The sequence below is a fragment of the Anarrhichthys ocellatus genome, unplaced genomic scaffold, assembly GCF_004355925.1.
Source record: "Anarrhichthys ocellatus isolate YVR2014 unplaced genomic scaffold, GSC_Weel_1.0 scaffold9, whole genome shotgun sequence".
Lineage (NCBI taxonomy): Eukaryota > Metazoa > Chordata > Actinopteri > Perciformes > Anarhichadidae > Anarrhichthys > Anarrhichthys ocellatus.
Genome location: NW_022280039.1, coordinates 4,105,651 through 4,127,137, shown reverse-complemented (window position 1 = coordinate 4,127,137; position 21,487 = coordinate 4,105,651). Strand labels below are relative to the sequence as shown.

Here is a 21,487-nt window from a genome sequence, read left to right as displayed (position 1 = left end):
CTCTCTCTCTCTCTCTCTCTCTCTCTCTCTCTCTCTCTCTCTCTCTCAGACACACACATACACTCACACAGGTTTTCTCAGGAAAGGGAGGAGGTTTGGGTTGGAGTGTATTTTACTAAGTGTAGGAAATGCATTTTAAACCAAGTGTATTAAAAATGTTTGCACAAATTGTCTGAGTCGTCACGTATGATGCCGTCTAGTTTTATTGTGCGCTTTGCGATGTCATTCTGTGTTGATGGAGTGGTAAAGGCGCATGATGTGTTCAGCCCCTCACACTGAGCAGGCTACTCCATAACATTCAGAATAGATAACCCCCCCCCCCCCACATTCCCTCCCACTGCAGGTTAAGGGTCTCTGATCCGGTTCAATAAGGCCAGTTCAGAAAGGGCCGTTCACAAACTGGTCATACGATCTCACACATTCAAAGGTTGAGAAAAACAAAATATTTCAAATCGACCAACAAAATTTAAATTGGTTGTGTATAAATAACAGCATTTTATTCAAAAATGCTTCCAGCTTGTGAAAGGAATTTGCTTTGAACTGACTGAATTGACGCAAAATTTGCCCTGAACCCACCGCCCACCTTGCAGATAACCCCCCCCCCCCCCCTCCCTCCCACGAAGCTCACAATATCATGAGAAGAAAAAAACACAAATAAGCCCCAAATGTTTCATTGCAATGAAACGTCATGCAAATAGAACAGAACAACAATAGGCTAATAGTAATAGAAGAATAGTAGTCATAATAAGAACAATAATAATAGTAAATAGTAATAAAATAAAAAATAATCTTACAATGCAAACATGACAGTAGTAAATGCCTCCAGTTCTTATTGCTACAGTATCTTACTTACAGTGTTGCGTTGCCACTCGTTCTTGCCAGCACATCCCCTCTCATAACCCCATCCCATCCCTCTGATTCACAGTCTAACAAGGGAAAATAATAGCGTCACACACAAAAACTTCATATTCAGAGGTGGAATTCACTGTCCCAGGGATGTTGTTATGGCGCTTGATTCATAGCCTACCAGTGAACTTCCCTCGCTGTCCCAAAAGCAGCAAAATAAGCAATAAACACGATTGTACAGTGGTGACAAGAGCACACCGACATACACTAAATATATTTTTGTTTTTCTTCATGTGCTACGTAACAATGCTTGTCATATAGTCTGGGCTCTAAAGAGATTTGGACAGTGAATTCATGCTCTATGCGCACATACACACACTCATCAAAGCCTTGTCTGGGCAGATTCCTTTGCCAGCATACCTTGCGGGCGTATGACATTTTTATCCTAAAAAGTCATTCTTTTATAATTACATTTTTTTCTTGTAAATTTGCAAAAATATTAAACCCTCTTTTAATGCAAAGTCAGAAAAAGAGCTTTTCCCTGAGAGATGCCGTGTAGTGCATCGAGCCTTAATGAGCAAGTGATTGTCTTAAGAGTCACTGGCCTCTGATCTGGGGTCGGGTCAGGGGTCAAGGGAAGGATCCTGTGAATGGATCAGATGGATGTGAGCACATCACTAATGTTTAGCATTGACACTCGTTTCCCGTGCTGCCGACATTGTTCTGTTCACCATATGGAAAAAAACATGCAAGGATGCAAATGGTAATGTTCAAGTGTTTTAATGTCAATGAATGCGTAACTAGTCTGATTGTGTCTGTGCTCTGTGAGCTAGTTGAAGATTTGGCCACTGGGCAATGAACATTTGCCCAAAAACTTAACACAGATCTTCACTTTTAGTGCTTAAATAACTCTAGATCAGAGTCCACTAATCATAGTAATTAAATTAGAGGTAAAAGTCTAAGTGCTGTCTTAGACCAGCTAGACGTTCCTCTAACAAGCTGATCAATGTTGTGCTGTTATTGTGCAGTGGGTCACTTATTTTGGTAAATGGCTCACTTTAAAGGAAGCTCTTTAGTAGACTGAATGCAGAATTGCAAATACACTGATGAGAACATCCTTAGAAGGTACAAGTGCCTAGTAGAATGAGTGACTTTACACAGTGGCCAAATGCTAATCAACATAACATTAATGTAGAAAAAGCAACTAAAATGTCAATCTGTAAGTGCTAATGATTATGGAGTGACGAACAAAAAAAGCAAAAAAGTGATTGTCTATCACAGCTTTCTGTGTGAATTGTCGATGTAATATTGCAGCTTTAAGTGTTAAAGATCATTGTAGGCTAATCTGTATTTCTTCACATCTGTCAGTCAGTGCTCTGTGCTATTTCCTGACCCCAGATCATATTGTGTCACATTGAAAACAATGCAGAGTCTGTGGTTGAATGAGATGATTGTTCGACATAATTTATGATCAGGAGTCAAATGTAGTGCATTCTAGTTCAAACTGCTACCCTGTTCTGAACAGCTGGAAATAGGAAGAGGAGGAAAGGAGAGAAGTAAGATCAGAAAGGCAGTGTGAAAGTTATTGCTCTTTAGAGAAAAGGGTCCTTCATATTCACAGCCTGGAGGGATTGACGTCCATAGACTGAATTGTGCAAATAGTAATGGGAGGGATGAGGGCATACAGCACTCATACAGGTTTATGAAGATTGGAAAGTTATGAGTTAATGAACTCAAGTTTGATTTTGTCATCTGTTGTTTGGTGGAATTGTTATCCTCCACTTCTTCATTGTAATTTCTATCCAGTTCTGTCCGCGGAAATCTCATGTCAAGGCCCTAATACATCGGAAATAAAGGGCAGGATGAGGGGAACTTGGAAAGAGGTGGGGTTTAATATGAGGTCCTAGTTTCTGATTGGTTGTTTCTGGTTGATTGTTCGAAAGCAGTCCAGCATTTAATTGGACGTAATTATTGCAGCGAGAAGAAAATGATTGATAAGATGGCAAATCTGCCAGATTCTTTTTTTTTTGGAAAATATAATATTTATGTATATATCTTCACCTTGAAAAGTAGTAGCCATTATTTTCTTTTTAAATCCTTCATATGCTCTCTTTACATTTCTATAAGTTCTCATTAGAAGGATGCAGTACCTTCTTTACATATGAACAAAATCCAGACAAGGCTTCTATATATCAACAAAACCCGAATCGATTCCCGGTTTTACCCAATATTCTTTTACAAGTCTGAACTTTACAAATTCTGTACACAAAAATCGATCAAATAAAACAAAAACACATAGACAAGGTATAGTCAGCCATGGTGGACTGCTGTATATTTAAATTAGGACTAACTTATTTTAACAGAACAAGAAGTAATACTGGAATCCGTTCTGCACTAGAAGAATATCTACAATAGCTTTTCTAAATCCACAGTTCCCTTCCCCATTCAGCTTCTTCAACTTCACAACTTATTCATGTGAAAAAAACAAAAAAATAAAACAAACAAAAAAGATTTTTTTTCAAAGTTAAAACAAATTAACTTACCCATTTCTTTTAAAGATTGACAGCTTAAAATTGTTCCTAGATGTTTTAAAGTCTGTACATTTCTGGTCAGTCAGTTCAGTTCAGAAGACGGGAGGAAGCCTCACTTACGTTGTGGCTCGGGGTGAGTTTCATTTATATTTACATTCTTCAGACTGTATCGGTGAACAGGATGGGATAAGTGCTTGACATTCCTAGTATTGTTGGCGGTAACTGTAAGTTTCTGGCAGATGATTCCTCACCCCCCAGCCCAAAATGAGGCTCGGGGAGCGCAGGAATAGATGTTTGCCACGACGATGACATAGTTGACACGGCTGCTGCCGTCTCGTGAGACGTGGCTGTCTTCTTATTTTCTTGGTCCTCCGCTGATGCTGTTTGTTGCATTGGGACCACAGGCAGTCACTTGGGCATGGCCATGGCAGAGTTGGGGTCGGGGTTGAAGAGTTCTTTGTAGAGCGGAGGGAAGAGGACGTTGACTGTTTCTGGGTGTAGCTGCTGGAAGGCCTGAAGTTCCTCGGTGTGGAGCGTGCACAGGGCTGACAACGTGGGGATTCGGCTGATCAGCTATCGACGAGAAAGAACAAGGACATTTAGACGGATAAACTACAAACAGGGACAAGGTTAGAAACGAGTTTATGTTTTGTTTTTTCACATTACTCCACCTCTCCTTAAAGCTAGAGGAGCTGTTGTCTGTGCAAGGACAGTGCCTCGGGGGCTACCTTGATGTGATTTATTGCACTAAAAAGGCTTGGCCTACCTTAGCCAATGCGTCTTCATCCATGTGGTTCTTCTGCATAATGTGCTGCAGAGCAAAGTAGATCTTCTCCTGGAGCTTCTGGACTTTCCGAGGTTCCATCAGCCACGGTCGATCTAAGTAGGAGAAAGGAAGTGTTTATTTTTTCTTTAATTCAAACAATTTTGAGTTGACGTGATGATTGGACAGATGTTCATGACGTTGATATGGCTCAGAGATGGCTGTACAAAATTGTAGAACTACATATTTTTAATTACTTCAACTGTGCTGCTTGATACTGACATATGTAGACAGAATGACTATTTTCTTTGGCATTCTGCTTAGTGCTTTGCTTTTGTGCATGCACGGTATCATAATAATATTAGGGGATGTGCACTGACCTGTGGAAATTAGTACAGCTGCTGAGAACAGAGCGATCTCCTCCTCTGTCAGCTGCAGTGAACACAAACTCTTGGCAAAGTCAAACACCGCACTCACTAAGTCATCACAACCTTGGAGGGAAACACGGAGAAGAAGGACAGAAGAAGGGCAGAGAAAAAAAGAGATTTTCATTACATTTATTCCGGTCATGTATGCAATGATGAGCATAAATACCTCACAGGGTAGAGGATTTTGTTTTCATTTCATTTTTTGCCATTTCCCCTTTTTTTTTATTATTTCGACCGGCCTTTTCCCTCATTCATACCATTGAAATGCACAGGTAATAATGTCTTACCTAGAGCTTTGAACATCTGCATGCCTCCGTACTTCCCTTCAAATAGCACAGTGTTGTTGAGAGGGTTGAACGCCCTGCACATCCGCACCAAGACTACCTCCAAACAACCTGGATGAACCATGGAGACAGATTGTGATGATTTTGAAGCTGATCTAAAAATCAGATTGAACTACATTTTCTGACCTTTAACATGACAAAGAGATATCCCCGACCAGTCATTGTTAGTCCAATCAACTCACCGGACTTGAGCAGGAGGATCTGGTCGTTCTGGCACAGTTCCATGAACCCTGAGATGCGCTTGGCGAACTCCACCACGTACTGGATTGCATGGGTGATCTGGATGGCACACTGCTGCCACAACGCGTCCCGAGGCTAGAACCAAACACACCCAGTTTAGAGGTTTGTGTTCCGTACTGATGTGGTTACAGTTTGTTCATGTCAGTAAATTAACTTGCCATCCTTCTAGCATTACTTATTACGAGGACTTGTTTTTTCATCTTGTCAAAATGTTGTCCCGGAGACACTACCTGTTTTACAATTTTGTGTTATTACTATGACTGCCATTGCCAGGTGTGTGTCCTTTCCATGTTAAAAGAAGGGGGAAAAGGAGAGTTGAACTGTATTTGGATTTGTCCTAAAAATAAAATCTCACCTTGCTCTGGTACATCTTGACCTCTTCATAGGAGTGTGTCTGCCAGGCTAACTGCTGCAGCTCCTCTGTTGTGTACTGACATGTCTCCAAGTGGGACTTGATGATATTCTGAGCAATACGGTCTGGAAGAGAAGATTGTTTGTTTATTCATTTATTTATTTCTGCACAGTACGGTCATTCATGTATTTAATTAATTTATACATTTGATACAGTGGTATGTGACGTGTGTTTGGGTGGGTCAAGCAGCACTGTAATGTACTAAACAAATGTGTATTGTGCACTTTATACTGTACTGCGACTATGATCTCTATATAATGACAGTTTAGAGGAAAATAAACAAGGCATATTTCATCGCTACCCATTTACTGCTTAATTTAACATTCCCTTGGATTTGTGTTAAATCCTTCATTTTAACTTAATTTATGCTACATACAGTAATGTGACACCTTGTCAGCTAGCTGTGTAAGTCTGATCTCCTGTGTTCTGCCCTTAGATTAGCACTCTGACTCTCTACTAGAACTACTTTTTGGGTTCTTTTCCACGTGGATAATTTAAGTAGATTTTAAATGATGACCCATTTGATGGTGTCTGTCTTGAAAACAGAGCAAAATATAATGCAGTCTTTACCCAGCTCTCCCATGCTGACGTTATTGGGTCCCAGCTGACTGTCCTGGTAGCCTCCGTAGCTGAACAGGTTGGGCACTGGCGTCAGGTCATACACCGGCTCCTGCTTAATGTGCTTCAAGCCCGACATGTCCAAACCTGACTGGTCTGGAGACGGCTGGGTGGAATCCATCCCATAGTATCCCCCTGGGACAACGCCTCCGTTACCATGGCCAGCCTTGGGCAGCTCAATGACGTGGCCATTGGCATAGGTGCCCCCAATCTCATGGTTAAGGGTGGACAGTCCGTTGGTTAGGCTGGACGAGTAAACGCGTGCTAGAGCTTCCGCTTCACCTGTCTGCTGCTGCTGCTGCTCCAGCAGTCGCGCCTGGTGCTTCTGGACCTCTGCATATAGGCTGTCCCGTTGCTTCTTGGACATGCGGCCAAACTTTACAGCTGTTCGGGAGGAAAAACAAGGAGAGGAAATGAAATGTATAGAAAAAAACTGTCACAACCTTTTAGATTCTTCAGGTGGTATAAATCCGTAAGAAACAAACTAGTTAAAAGCTAATTTTGCAGAACAGTTGGCAAAGCTTTAGTTTTAAAAAAACAGCATATTAAGTGTACATGTATCTGTGTGTACCACACGTATGATAATTCAATGATGATTTCTTCTGTATAAACACAGATGAAGATACTGCTATACTGGGCCTCACCATCTCTGGACATTCCTAGGGCGAGACATTTCTGCAGGCGGCAGTGTTGGCATCGGTTGCGGTTTGTTCTGTCGATGAGGCAGTTCCTCTGGCGGGGGCAGGAGTAGGCTGCATTGTTCTGCTGACTCCGTCTGAAGAAACCCTGGTCACATGTCAACAAAGAGCATGAATAAAGACGTACAGGTACCCGAAGAGCACAGAATGTGCTTGATTGAATGCACAATTTCTGAGCACAAACAAAACAAAACGGGCTTTGATGAAGCAGTGTATTAAGTCTCACCTTACATCCCTCACACGTAATGACTCCGTAGTGGATACCTGATGATTTGTCTCCGCAGATCTTGCAAGGTATGACTTCGATTTGGGCTGTAAGTAAAAAGGAAAGCAGAAAAGACATGCATTACAAAACAAAGTTTGTAACGCAACATTTGTTTCACAATATTAAGAGCGACACCTGATTCAGTAGCCTCGAGCTCAGCTGGTCTTCTAATTTGAGGCACATAACCTGGTTGGCTGTAGGACCTGATTGAGGTCTCGATGTGTGTATGCGCATGCGTACAGCATGTGTGCCACTTCGACTTCACAAGGGCGCAGTGACATCTGGACATTCTGTATGTCCTCTGTATGAGTTTTTTTTTTAATGACTGGGACATCGAAGACTGCATACACACACACACCTATAAATGACGGTATTAATTGTGTACGTGGGTTCTTTTGAAGGAGAAGACCCTGGCATGCTTGAAGGAGAGACCCCTGCAGATTAGAAAGGTTGCCCATAATGAGAAAACGGGTTACACCACTGAAGGACCACACTTGCTCTTCAACCCTTTTTTCCTCTCTATTACACACACACACACACACACACACACACACACACACGCACACGCACACACACACACACACACACACACACACACACGTTTAGTTCTCCAACCTTTTAAGTAATGCGTTTAGTGTTTAGCTTTGTCTTAATCTACAAATGTTCAAATTTACTGTAATTACTTTTCATTTGCATTGTTACTCACTGTGTATTGGCAGCTCCATGTACAGTCACGGCCCAAAGGCACAGAATATGAACAAAAAGTATCTCAACGTAACATGCAGAGGCACCTATTACTGGTGTCTTTGGGCTCATCCATAATATGTGGAAAGAGAGAGCCACAGTTTCTTAAGAGATATGAGGTGGATGTAGAGGTAGGCAGGTATGTCTGCTGAGATGGCACACCATCTATAAAGAGATTAGACAGCCTATCTAATCCTAAATTATTTCCCTACGAGCTGGCTCCCTCCTCTGATGAGCATAGGCTTAGCCACAGCTGAAATAGCCATTCACATGTAATCTCCCTGCATAGTCTCATCTGTAGGAAATTCTGTAAGTTTTATGAATGTTCTGAAAAGTTCAGAAATAGTCACCAAGCAGAAGTGAACAGACACGTTTTGCAGTTTCACATTGCGCGTTTGCATGAATTTTGCCGAAGTGATTCCCCTTAAGACCAATCGAAAACTTGCAAAGTGTAGCTGGAGTTGGTGCTTCAGAGGTGGGTATTTGCAGAGAAGAAGTGTTTGTTTCCCTGTATGTCTGAGTGTGTCTTGAGTGTATGTTCGTGCATACTGAAGTGTAATTTTAGAAGTTGTATCTGTTTCTTTTTGTGCATTTGAGCAAGTGTAATTGTTCCGGTTTGAAAGTATGAAGTGTGTGTACTACACAGGTATACAGTATGTGGAGGAATGAGTGTGCACTATACAGTATATAATTGGATAATCCCGTATGAGGATCAATGAAGACAGTTGTCTAAGCGAGTGAGCAGGAATAGACAGTCTCTGCTATCAGTACACTCTACCTGCACTTCAAGTTTGACTGCTTCAAATTCAAAGTATCATTAAATCCCTGACTTAAAACAAACATATATTCACAACTGATGCACCAATGCCAGCTGATTCATAGCCCTGCTGTTGGACAACACGGCTTAAGAAAAGTCAATAATGAGATAATGATGGAACAGTTATAGAAACAAGTAACCTCACAGATCCACAAGGTAACATGGTAGTCATTCATTTGCTTGTCCTCTCTTATTCTTTCACGTGCTTATCGGCCTCCTTGTGGCCATCATGAGACATAAACATGTCTACAAACTACAAACTGAGCTCCAGTCTGATCCAGGACTATGCACCGTCCTTCAGGCCTATTGCATCATGCTTTGTTATAGTTATCTTTATAGTGTCATTTAAGATGTGAATGGGCCTTCCCCCTCTTTAATTGTCTCTTGTGAAATTATAATTTACATATAGTACCTCAACAATAGACTATTGTGGCCCTTCACAGTAGACTGTCTGTGGATAAATGACCTATGGACGGAACAACATGCTGTTTTACTGTGTGCTTGAGGTAGCGTAGCTTATGCAGTGAGTTCTGGTGCGACACAAAACATGACCCATTTCCACCAATTCTTGGCCAACTTGCTCCAAACTGGGTCAGATTGGCGCACTGGACTGGGACGCCACACAGACTACACATACAGTATACAGAGCTGTGAATGACTGCGGCCTGAAAAACGCTATTTATAGTCAGAAAAACAGGTCAGTTGCGCCCAGGACATGCCTGTTATCAACAGACCACATATGAGCTATGAACAGACAACGATGCGTCACTGTTCGCTTTAGAGTTGTGACTGTTTATCACAGACTTTAGGACAAACTATTTGATTAAATTGTCAATCATGAAACAAGTGAATCTCTTTGGGTTTAGATAAAGCTGAATGTGTTTAGCCCACACCTGCTGCTGCTTTGGTGTGGATATACGTACATACTAATTGTTTCTGTTGATTTTTTTTTTTAGAAAAAGCTCTTTACGTTTTTCCACTCTAGAGGAGTGTGTGTTTACTGTTTCTCTCCAGTGATTACATTATATCGTCACTGTATTTCTTTTTCACCCCATGGGAGATTGGACTCATCTTTGTCATACAATTATGCCCAAAGGAGCAAGTGCGTGTGGGCATGTGCATTGTTTTAATGTGTGTTTCCGAGAGGGTCTGAGTGAGCGTTTCACTGATAAAAAAGACGCAGAGAAAGATAAAGTATGCGTACATGTCTATGTGTGTTTGACGAAAAGTGATTGTGAATACGTGTGTGTGGGTGTGTGTTAGCATTGTTGAGCGTACGTTGTGCTCATTGCCAGCAGGGACTGTCAGGTAGGATATAGGGAGACGGTCATGACAGCATTGCTGTTGCCAGGGTGACCACCCACTCGCTGCAGTCGTCTGGCTGTCACAGCGATAATGTGCTAAGCTGTCACACTCTTAAAGGAAGTGATGTCATTGGCGTGTGGAGCCAACTCATTCTATCGTCAGTGTTCATCCTGTCGCCCTCTCTCAGCAGCGGAGGCTTTGTGAATTGTTTACCAAAGGACTCCCACTTCCATATCCAGTCAACAATACACGCTTGCTGCCTTGTTACACTTCAGCTGTGGATTACGGCAGAATTAAGACGTGTTATCTGTTGGGTGTTTCGAAGAGGCTGTGTTGTCATTGTTTTCAAAGTTAGGATGTATGATAATGGTTTTTTGGGGGTATTTGTTTTCATGGTTTTACATTACAGAAGCAATCTTACAGCTTCAAAGCTTTAGAAAAAGTGAACTTCTAAAATAGAGTAGCACTTGCAGAGAGAGGCCTCTAATGCAGCTATTCCCCTAACCTCTCTTGACGGGCATCCATTTCCAAACAAAACCATAGTGGAAAAAAACCCCCCAGTTGTTTCTTTTTTCCCCCAACATCATTTTGCTCTTAGCTACATGTCTTTCACAGGGGTGGGAGGGCCTTCTGTCCAACCTGAGTTGACGCAGCCTGAGCTGAGTGACTGACAGCGTCCTCTGCTAACGGGAGCACGAGTGTTATCCCGAGGTTATTATCTAAGGGCGGGACTACAACACTGGCAATTCCTCAGCTAAGAGGAGGATCAGGCCCGCACAATCTCTTGAGGGAGAAAAAAGATGGAGAGAACTAACAAGAGAACTGAGGTAGCTGTAGTGTGCGCTACATGTATTGCACTACAGTGAGAGTTTGCAGACTTGCGTGTGTGTGTAGCGGATTGTGGCCATGTGGGCTGTATTGCGCTGGCACGTGTGTTATGATAATTGATTTTTAATGAAGTGAGGATCTCATGTGTATTTCCTGAGCTGGCCCTCTCTCTAAATATAGTCCTAATTATCTACATTGCGTTGCAGAAAAAAAAAGCAGCAGCCTAGCACCAATATTTGAATGATAATTCATTTAAAAACGCATAAGGGTTACACACAAATTACCATTTTAAAGGGCAGCTCTCCCCATTTATAATGACAATGTAACAGCAAATTATTGCCACTAGGTGCTTCTGTACATGTTTAGCTTACATATGTGTTTTTTGTGCATGTGTGTGTGTTTCAAGATGGGCAGACTGGCAATGCATGTTTCATTTATTCAGCCTGCGGGGTGGGTCTACAACAGAAATATACCCAGAGCAACCCACACAATACCGTGCAGTAACACAGAAGGTTGGTGCTGTAGTATTACAGCTTACGGAACAGTTGGAATCACTTTCTACCATAACTTTTTTCAATGTAAGGCACTTAAGAAAGGCAAGAACAACTCCTACTGTACTCCCAGGGGTTGATTTGTTGGGGATGAATGTGGGTGGTATCTCCACTTCATTAAATATATGCATAGCTTCTCGCCTGTTATATCTTCTGGGAAAATAAAGGAGATCAGCACTTTACCCCCCACCACTCCTTGTTAAATCTGAACAACTCCAGCGCTGGTCTTAGATGTCTATATACTGTGAAATATGCAATCACTGTTCACCATCCATTCCACTTTTGCATTTGTCTCTGAGTGTTCCTCCTCGCTGTAAGTGGCTGTGTGACTGGGAAATCATTTCAGTTTCTGTATTTCATGATCTATTTCCATCTCTCAGCGTAGCTCTGTCTTCCTTGTCACATAGAGCTTAGAGAGGAACAAGCGTTTTTTTTCCTCTGCCGATGATGAAAACCACCGAGAAAACTTTAGTTGCCGTGATCGCTGAGTGGATTAACACACGCAGCTGGGAATAGCGTATAGCAGTGCTGCTTGGGTTATCTCCCTTGTGTCTTCTGTCATGTTTTCACATCATACTGTCCCATTAAAATCAATGAAACACTGCCACTGCATATGGTTTCAAACGGACTTGCAGTATGTGCTGTCACACTTTTCTTTTTTCCCCGTCAGTTTTTACTATCTGAAACATCAAATAAATTATTGAAGAGTGGTGGACTATCTGCTCTCCTTAGAAAAATGAATTAAATAAAGCGCATTTTGCTCACTTTCATCTGTCTTCCATACTGTATGTGCTCTCTCCTTTTGCGACAGTGTACAGTATATATCATAAATCTAATTGTTTGTGAGCCTTAGTGTCCACTGCAACTGAATATATGCAATTCTTATTTGTACCAATATTTATAAACAAAAACAATACTTTTTTGGATACTCAATCATGAGGGATGTAAATATTTTCTCCTGAAAAAAACAAAAACGTTTTACATTTAACAAAAGAAGCCAAGCTTCTCCAATTTTGAATGGCAACTAAACATAAGCAGCTATAACAGGACTTTCCGGAATGAAATACAATCTAAAATAGGCTGAAAATATTATTTAATTTAGCAAAAATCTGGTCGTAATTTCTATGGTTGAAAAAAAAAACATCTCTGAAAGGAAACATTGCTCTGAGTTTTTCAAAAGTATTTTTTTGAGTGCCAAATAGTGAGATTATACTTGACAGCACCGGATATAATGAATTGATTAGTTGATCAGCGGAATTTCAATTGGCAGTAATTTAGGCAAAACTGCCAATCATTCTCTGGTTCGGTCTTTGTTTTTCTTTTTCTGCTTTTCTCTGGATTGTGTCATTGAGAATTAAGTTTCTGTGAGATTTGGACTGTTGATCAGACTCCTTGGACATTGGGAAAATCAAATTGGAATTCACTATTTTCAGACATTTTCTAGCGCGTTTAATGAATTAATGGAGAAAATAATTGGTTGCGACTCTAAACAGCAACAGTGAACTCAATGGCAGCGATTATCATCCCTCACTCAAACATCTAGATCTGATTGATAAATGTAACGCTGACATGCTAACGTGAACCATCCTCATTAATACAAGATGACACAGTCCTGTACCGTTTTTTTCTTTGTTTGTCCAGTCTGCTGTTCAGTGTGTTATAGTAATAATCATAATGCCAAGCAGCGTGCCCATCTCCCCTCCCCCATCACCATCCCTCACCGCCAAGCATGTCTTTGTCCACTGAGTAATATAGACAGTCACACTGTTGCTGCATGAGCATACATGCTACCACCCCCAACCTCCGCTTTTCCCATCAGTCTGTCGTCACCCCCCCCCCCACACACATACACGTACAAACAGTCAGTAAAACAGTCTCTCTCGCCCTCCCCCCTTGCTGTGTGTCAGAGGGCATGAGCTTGTCCAGCCTGCCATGTGGCACCAAAGCACTCTGGGTAATTGCTCAGATAGCAGGTCTGGGATCAGCTGCGGTTTGCTCATAGAATGCTTTGCAGCGGCGTGATTGGACGCCACTGAGAGGGAACAGAAGGGGGCCACTGGCTGTCATCCAGTGCATCGATTCACATGCACACACACACACACACACACACACACACACACACTCGCAGAGACACGTTCAGACAGACAGAGGCACATTCAGACATGCTTGAATGCATACATTACTGCAAACTGCTTTTGAAAAAGCAGACTTTACTGTATGATTTCTATGCTGGACCCCTCTCCCCCCTACACACACACACACACACACACACATGCAGTCTCCCACCCAGTGCATGTGTCCTCAGATGGATAAGAGATGAGGCGTGGGAAAAAATCCACAGGGTAAACCCAACCCCTGCCTGAACACATATATATATACACACACACACAGTCTGCCCATCTGCCTTCTCAGATCTGCCTCTCATGGTCTCTGTATACACACAGGCGTACGTACGCTCACACTCCAACCCCCTGGATGACCTGTAGGACCCCGGCAGCCTTTGACCTTTCCTCAAGGACTGAGAGAGTACATCAGGGTGGAAGGAACGAGTCCAAGTGTGAGAGGTCTGCATCTGGTCATTACCGTCCTAAAATCAACCATGAGAATGCACAGACACTGAGGCGCTCTTACTGACATGCACACACACACACACACACACACACACACACAAAGAGTACTTTAAGCTCTCTTATATATGTATATATATCCTTCCTCTCTCACGCCTTCACCCTCACGATGGCAGACATGTGTAAACACTGAGCTGTTAAAGCACAGAGTGCGGCTGTGGTGTTTATGTTTTGTACGGATGCAGAGAAGAATATGTTTTCACACACACACACACACACACACACACACACTGACTGAGATCCTGTCGTGAGGTGAGAAAATAATGTTTGGTTGGCCATGTCTTCATCCTCCCGTAACCTGACGCTCCTCCTCCTGTGTTGTTTCTCTTGAGCCTAATTGTAGATGACAGTGTGTGTGTCTGTGTGTGTGTCTTTAAGGGGGGAAGGGAGAGGAAAGGTGGCCATTCCAGTGTAGAAAGAGATAGAAAGAGAGGGGAATCCATGGAGAGACAGACAGAAAATTCAGTTCTTAGATAATCCTCGGTGTCGCATCCTATTGTGATAGTTGGTGGTCAGTCAGATAAAACAGGAGCATCAACATGAGTGAGGTCGAATGGATTTCAAAGCTTTAATGAATAGAGCAGCACTTAATATGAATAGTTGAGTGAATAAAATCACTGAGAGAAAAATAGAAAATATTTCCTTCCAAATCTGACTGGATGATGTGGATATTGTTTGTGAGAAAGTATATTTACATAATGTATAAACATGCATGTGTGCACGTAAGGAAAGTGCGCTTGCGTGCAGTGATACAAAGTAAAGAAGTCATTGTGCTGCTTAATTCTTCTACTCAAGTACATTTTAGAGGAAATATTGTATAACCACACTACATTTGTCTGAAAGCCACAGTTAGTAGTCACTAGTTACTTAGTTTAGATAGACATATGATCCACAAATAAAATATATATTGTTATAGATTAAACTACCCAACCGTTTATAAAGCACACCACAACACACTGTTTATATTTATTGCATTTATAGTTATACGTTAATGGAGCAATAATAATTGTCAGATTACATAAATATAATCTCTTAAAGGGCCAGCTATGAGCACTCTTACTTTTGATACTTTCAAACATACCGATTATTTTTGTATGTTTCAGGCAAATAAATTTCACCGTACATTCCTATCGGTCATTTCCCAAAGCATGCAAGCGCATTTTAGCATTTGGAGTACTTTGACGAATTCTCCAAATTTTTCTAATTAAATGTTAAGGTTGTGAACCCAACTTTCACATTGTGGTATTACTACTAAAGTAAAGATTCTTGCCCCAGTGGTTGTGGATTTATGTATTCCTTTTAGAGTGAATCTGTCAGTTTGAACGCGAACATATGAATGAGTATCTGTTTGAGTTTGGTTGGAATGTGTGCATTTCAGTGTGTCTGTTTAAGCAACTGCGTGAGCACGCATGTGTGTGAGTCTATGTGTGTGTCCTCTCTCAGGGATGGCCGCTAATAGCTCGCCTCGGGCAACAATTTAACTCAGCCTAACAAGGTTCTCCCCAAAGTGGCCCCAGGGGCATCTCTCACAGAGGCAAATTGATCACAAAGACTATCACACAGCTCGGCTCTGCTTTCCCCGGCCAGCTCTGCTCTTCACCTGCTCTCTCTCTCTCTCGCTCTCTCTCTCTCGCTCTCTCTCTCTCTCTCTTACATTCTCTAGCGGGATGATTTAACAGAATGCGTTATGAACATTAAATCTGAGTCGAGAGAGCGAGCGAAAGCAGCAGTCTTGGTTTCATAATCACGCTCTCTTTGTGGACAGGAGACCTCACATCAACAGCCACAGGACACACAATTGAACACACACCTACACACACACACACACACACACACACGCACACTCACGGTTACTCAGGATTTGGACAGAGAGAGAGAAAGAAAGATAGACCTAATAGGAGTCTCTTCAATGAGATTACAAGCACTAAAACAGGCTAATCTTTGCCATTAAGAAAAGATGCCGTAGTAGGTTAAGTCATATTATAGGCTTATTGTTGCTAGTGCGTGCTATGCACCTGCCAACACTGAACACCTTCACAGAGTATAGACATTCAGCAACATGGTCTTGACATTTCAAATTGATCATTTGGAGTGTCTTTTTGCATCCTCTTCTTTGAATCTTTTTGGAGACAACTGCTGTTTTTTCATGCACAAGTAGTCTCAGTCAAAGCAATTCAGTATTTACAAGTAATCCATGTTGTTCATATTATTTTTGGAATGAAAACCATGTATTTTTTTAATTAGGTAAAGAAATAAGAAAAACAGCTTCGTTTTAAGCTTCAAGACTGCGTTTTCAAAAGGTAAACCAATGTTTTATTACCTTAAGAAATATGTTTCCTAACCCATAAATGAGAATTGAATCTGTATGAAGTAGAGATTTGAATGTAACACTGACACAAACCTACAGTATATGGACTAATCTGCTTTGAGTGTTAGCTGAAGTCTAGTAGGTAGCTTGCAAGTGTGGACTTTGGACGCCACTATTACGGGTGCTGGCGTTATTCATTGCTAAGGGCTGGTTTGCAAGTGTATTGTGAGGACAGGGCAGTATCTTTGTCTGTGTGTGTGCGTGTGTGTGTGTGTGTGTGTGTGTGTGTGTGTGTGTCAATGTGCATGCAAGTAAACACATTCTACTGTTTTATCCACCCTCTACCCTGTTATCCCTTACATTTGCACATATACACACACTCTTGCTCAAGCACACACATGAACGATTACTCTTTTATATAACTCTTGAGTCTGTCTCTTACTTGCTCTCTCTTTTCTTATCTCACTCACTCACATTCTCCCTTCTCTACGTTCTCTTTATCGCCTGCATTTTAAGACTTTCTTAAAACGTTTATTCAATTCATAGATTCTCAAATAATTCAATTTTTTTTTTAAAGTGGATGAAGAGCAGTCCATAAAGAGGAAATATTTTCATTCCCAAAGAGACTGAAATGGAAGAGAAAAAAAAAAGCCATGTCCATTACAAATTTCCTGCTTCCAAAATGCTGTTTACTCCTGCATTAATCCAATAGTAGATGTTATACATGGTTCTTGAAAACAGAAGTGCAGGTGAACATGCTCTCTGACTTTGGACTGTCAAACAATGCACTCTATATCTCTGACTGATTGTGAGAAAGCACAACTCAATTCCTGCTCAAGTGATCTCGATACGAGTATTTACATATTTATTTTTATAAAAGCTACCCATCCAATAATATCTATGGTCCCTCTGTTCATACATTACTCGGTTTCTGCTCTTAACAAGCGCAGTCACCCTCTTCCCCCGTTTTTTTTTACTTCAATGCAAATCGAAGGAAAATGTGAATATTGAATATTATTGTGCCTCCATTGACACATGCTGGCTTCATGGATGACTAAAACTGACAAAACAGAAGGAGCTGTCAGAGGACTCTATGACTTCAAGGCAGATTTAGAGTTTAGGAGTGGTTCAGGCTGAAATCCCTCCTGGCTAAGATAAAGTGGAGACACAAACCGAAGCGTGCCGTATAGCCCACGCTTTGTGTATATAAAGATTAAAAATAAGAGAGAGAGAATTGACTGAGGAGAAAAACTGTTCGGCTCGACTCCACCAGACAGCCGCAAAGGGATAAAACCAACATGGAGCGCACGCTGAGCACATGCTAAACAAACACGAGCTATGATAGCGGCTCAGTGGGACCACAGAAGTGCTATTCAGGCCACACACACACAGCATGGTGCGATGTTTTTGGTTGACGGCTTGAAAAAAGGTCAGGCAGACACACTGGGTGAGGAGTAGACTGTGGGTTTATCAAGACAAGTGAAAAGACAGAGGGAAGTGAGTCCTGAATGTAAGCTTGCGTGTATTGCAACAGGACTCTGGCGGTTCCTCAGTCAGTCAGTGGGGCTGTGTTGAGGGATTAACAGTGTGGCCTGCATGGGTTTGGGGTAATCTCTCCTCTCTTCTTACATAACACTGGGCCATTAGTCAGCACAAACGCACAATAAACAACACAATCAACAACACCGAGCTCGACAACAGACCACACAGAACCCTGATAACACTGCAAATCGGAGATTCGCTCAGGCCAGGTGCTGACTATGTGCGCAATAAGTGATTTCATGGCAACAATGGAAAACAGTGATTTGGTGACACAAGCTGTGTGCCAACCTGCTGTTTCTGACTGAGGATGGTGCTGCTGGTTTCCAAATAGGCCCCCCCATCATTCAGTACAAAGTATGCCAGTTTCTATTTGTCGCAGTTGTTCATTGTTGTTGGTATTTGTGCCAAATTCTGGTATGACAGGTGTTTAATATGTTAATGATTAACTGTTAATGATTTTAGTAATCTTTTGAGACATTTTATATGTTTCTCTCATTGTTATCTTAACCCCCCTATGTAGCATTTTTAAGCACTATAGAAACATTTACGTAATGGTTTTTTAACATACTGCAATGTAGTTGTAAGCAGATGTAAGGTATTGTTTGTGTTTATTAATGTGTAGTATTTCTAAACAATTATAACTTCTCCTATGTAGACATATTTTATTTTATTTCAACTGTGTTTTACTATATTGTCATTCATTATCTGTTTATGGGCGCCCACAGGAGGAGTTATGGTTGTTGACAAAAATATGAATAAACACTTTTATGGCGCTATAAAGCACTTGTTTAATGTTTGCTTTTTAATGCTAAATAAGGGTGCTACAGTACCAATATGTTATAAACACATTGACCAATTTCATACATATAATAACAAATAATAGGAACAAATATTACAACAACAAAAACATACTGAAAATATAGTAAGTACTGAATATTTTTTTAATTTTTGCTTGTGGATCTAAATCTAAAAGTTATATACTTTTATCCATGCCACATACGTGCCATAGATTTATCTAAACAGACTGCTTCCGTTGGCTTCGACAAAAAATTGATCCCGGGATGCTTTAGAATCGGACAAATCAATGCTAACACAAGCCTCCGAAGCAAAGCAGGATTGGACTAATTCTATTGGCATGAGGCCGTCATGCGTAGTATTACAGCTGTTTGTGTGTCCGTGCATCTATTTTCAGTGCTTTCTGTGTTTGTATGAGAGCACATACCATCGTGCAAGGTAATATGAATGACGTTGAAATTGAACTAACACTAATGTTGTCACTGTTGCTGTAGATTGTAGCCTAACATTTTTTTCTGTGCTCTTTTTTTGACACTGCTTGTCATCACCTTACTGGTTTATTGCTTTATCACACTCTCCTATTTTCTGTCATCCTATCTTTTCCCATGTTGAAGGAGCATGGGAGATTGTGATTGATTGACACATATCGCTAACAGAGGAGATGAAATGACGCTGTAATCACCTCCTCCCTTGTTGCTCCCTCCATCGCTGAACTCTTTGACCTGCCTGAACCGGGTCCATCTAAGTGGTGTATAAGCTCTTAGGCTTATACCAGTAACACAAAGGTTGAAGGGTTCAAATGTAAGGAAACTGGGAAACGATGGACGTGCAGGATACATGTCTACAAAGCCAATTTATGTTTGTGACGTTGTGTAAATTTCTGTAAGTGTTTATATCCCTCTAAGTGTGTACATTTGGTTGTCTTAGAACAGAAGAAGCACTGTTCTTATATTAATTGTAACTAAATGAAACTTTTTGTTGGAGGAAGTTGAAGATGTTGTGTTTTATTTCTGGAAATATATGACTTTTAACATTTAGATGCAATGATGACGGACATTATTATCAATTAAAATCAAATCAAAATGGAAAAGAATCATTTTTATTTCTTGTCCATTTTTTATTTTTTATATAGGCCCATTTCTAAAAAATAAAACTTTACTATCACAGAAACTTTTTGCAATATAAAAATCCAATGCCAACGCAACTTCTTCTTTTTTTTTTTAGAAGAACACTGTTAACAGCATCATCATATTGCCGTTGAAAGTACAGAAATAATGACCTTGTTAACAAAAAACTACACAACACTGAGTCATGTTGAAAAAAACAACAACACAATAGGCCATTTTCTGAGAGTCTGAAAAGGCCCTGATGATATTAATCTGTGTTATTTGTCCATTTCCTGGTCAGGCGATGGGGTGACATCACCTGCGGTCAGGGCTTCAGGAATTGTGGCTATTGTTAAATGATAATTACCACGGCTCATGAGGGGCCTCTATTTTTTATAACCTTGTGGTTGTGAGCACATTTCTGTGTAAGGGCAGCCGAGACTCCACACACACACACACAGGTTGAGAGTGGGGGCCGCACGGCCCACACTGATTTAATTCTATCTGACAAAACCCTTTGGGGCGTGCAGAGGGAGAGAGGAAGATGGAGAGAGAGAGGGAGAAAGAGAGAGAGACATGGAGAAAGAGGGGTGAGAGAGAAGCTTCGGGGGCCTCTTCTGCCAACCACTGCTATAAAGTGAAAGTAGGAGCTTTCGGTATACCCCCCAAAGCCTCCCATGCACGAGAGTGGTCGCGAGGCCCATTAAAATGTGGTAAAAATACAAGGTGCATGACAGAGGAGTTTGCCATGGGATAAGAGAGAGAAAGAATGAGGGAGAGATGGGAGGTGTTTGGCCTTCTCATGTTTGTGTTGCCCGAGGTTTGATGGCCTGAAGCTGTGGTGGCAGGAAGCTTTATATGACATTCAAACACAAAAAGCATCAGTAAACAGATGGATAGAAGGATGGATAGTTTTAGCTGTTTGAACATTTATTTTTTGTAAAAACTGGATTCAAATTAAGTTGAGCCCATACAATTGTATTTTTAGTTGAATTACTCCTGTTTATCATTACAATTAATAATCGTGTCATTAATAATGTTAACGAGAATCAGTTAAATAATAATACTGGAAGATTTATCATCTGATACTCTTACAACAATACATCTGATTACAATAGGGCCATAATCCAATGTAAAAAGTCAGTATACGTATGTGTTTTATTTTTAACAAGATGCAAACTGTATATTAATTTGACACCCTATGCTTTTCTTAATTATAGTAAAGCCTTTACGTTTTTTGATGTGAAGTTTATATGAACAATTTATCTCTCTTCCTTCGCCAACTTGATGTTGCAACACTCTTAGTTTAAATGATTTTAATTGTTTCAACCGTCAGAGAGCCACACAAGGAGGTGCTCCCAATTAAAAACAGATTTATAAATCAGAGTTCAAGATCAGTTGAACGAGAGTTGCCACTCTGCGTCAGCGATAATTCCACTAAACTATGAGCAGTAAATAAAAACAAATCCAAACACACTCAGCTGATAATAATCAGGTGAAATATTTAAGCATTCATAAAACGACCGATAAACTGCAAATACTGATTGAGGGGAAACGCATTTTCCTGATTTAAAGGGAATTCAATAATAACTGCAAGAAAAGGCTTAGTGGAAAGAGTTGTTAACCTGTGTGTGTGTGTTTATGTGTGTGTGTTGATAAAAAGAGAGAGCGAGTGTGTGTGTGTGTGTGTGTGTGTGTGTGTGTGTGTGTGTGTGTGTG

At 40.9% G+C, this 21,487-nt stretch overlaps 1 protein-coding gene across 1 annotated transcript in view; it reads right to left on the bottom strand.

Moving 5' to 3' along the window:
• Positions 1–604: 604 nt before the first annotated feature.
• rorb (RAR-related orphan receptor B) overlaps positions 605–21,487 on the bottom strand; it is a 21,856-nt gene continuing 973 nt past the window's right edge. The window contains exons 2-10 of the mRNA XM_031848976.1: positions 7,107–7,192; positions 6,827–6,968; positions 6,135–6,566; positions 5,508–5,629; positions 5,095–5,227; positions 4,856–4,963; positions 4,521–4,631; positions 4,144–4,256; positions 605–3,950 (exon numbers count right to left, since the gene is read on the bottom strand). Coding sequence (XP_031704836.1) covers positions 3,786–3,950; positions 4,144–4,256; positions 4,521–4,631; positions 4,856–4,963; positions 5,095–5,227; positions 5,508–5,629; positions 6,135–6,566; positions 6,827–6,968; positions 7,107–7,192 — 1,412 coding nt within the window. The 3' untranslated portion in view covers positions 605–3,785. The remainder of the gene's footprint in view (positions 3,951–4,143; positions 4,257–4,520; positions 4,632–4,855; positions 4,964–5,094; positions 5,228–5,507; positions 5,630–6,134; positions 6,567–6,826; positions 6,969–7,106; positions 7,193–21,487) is intronic.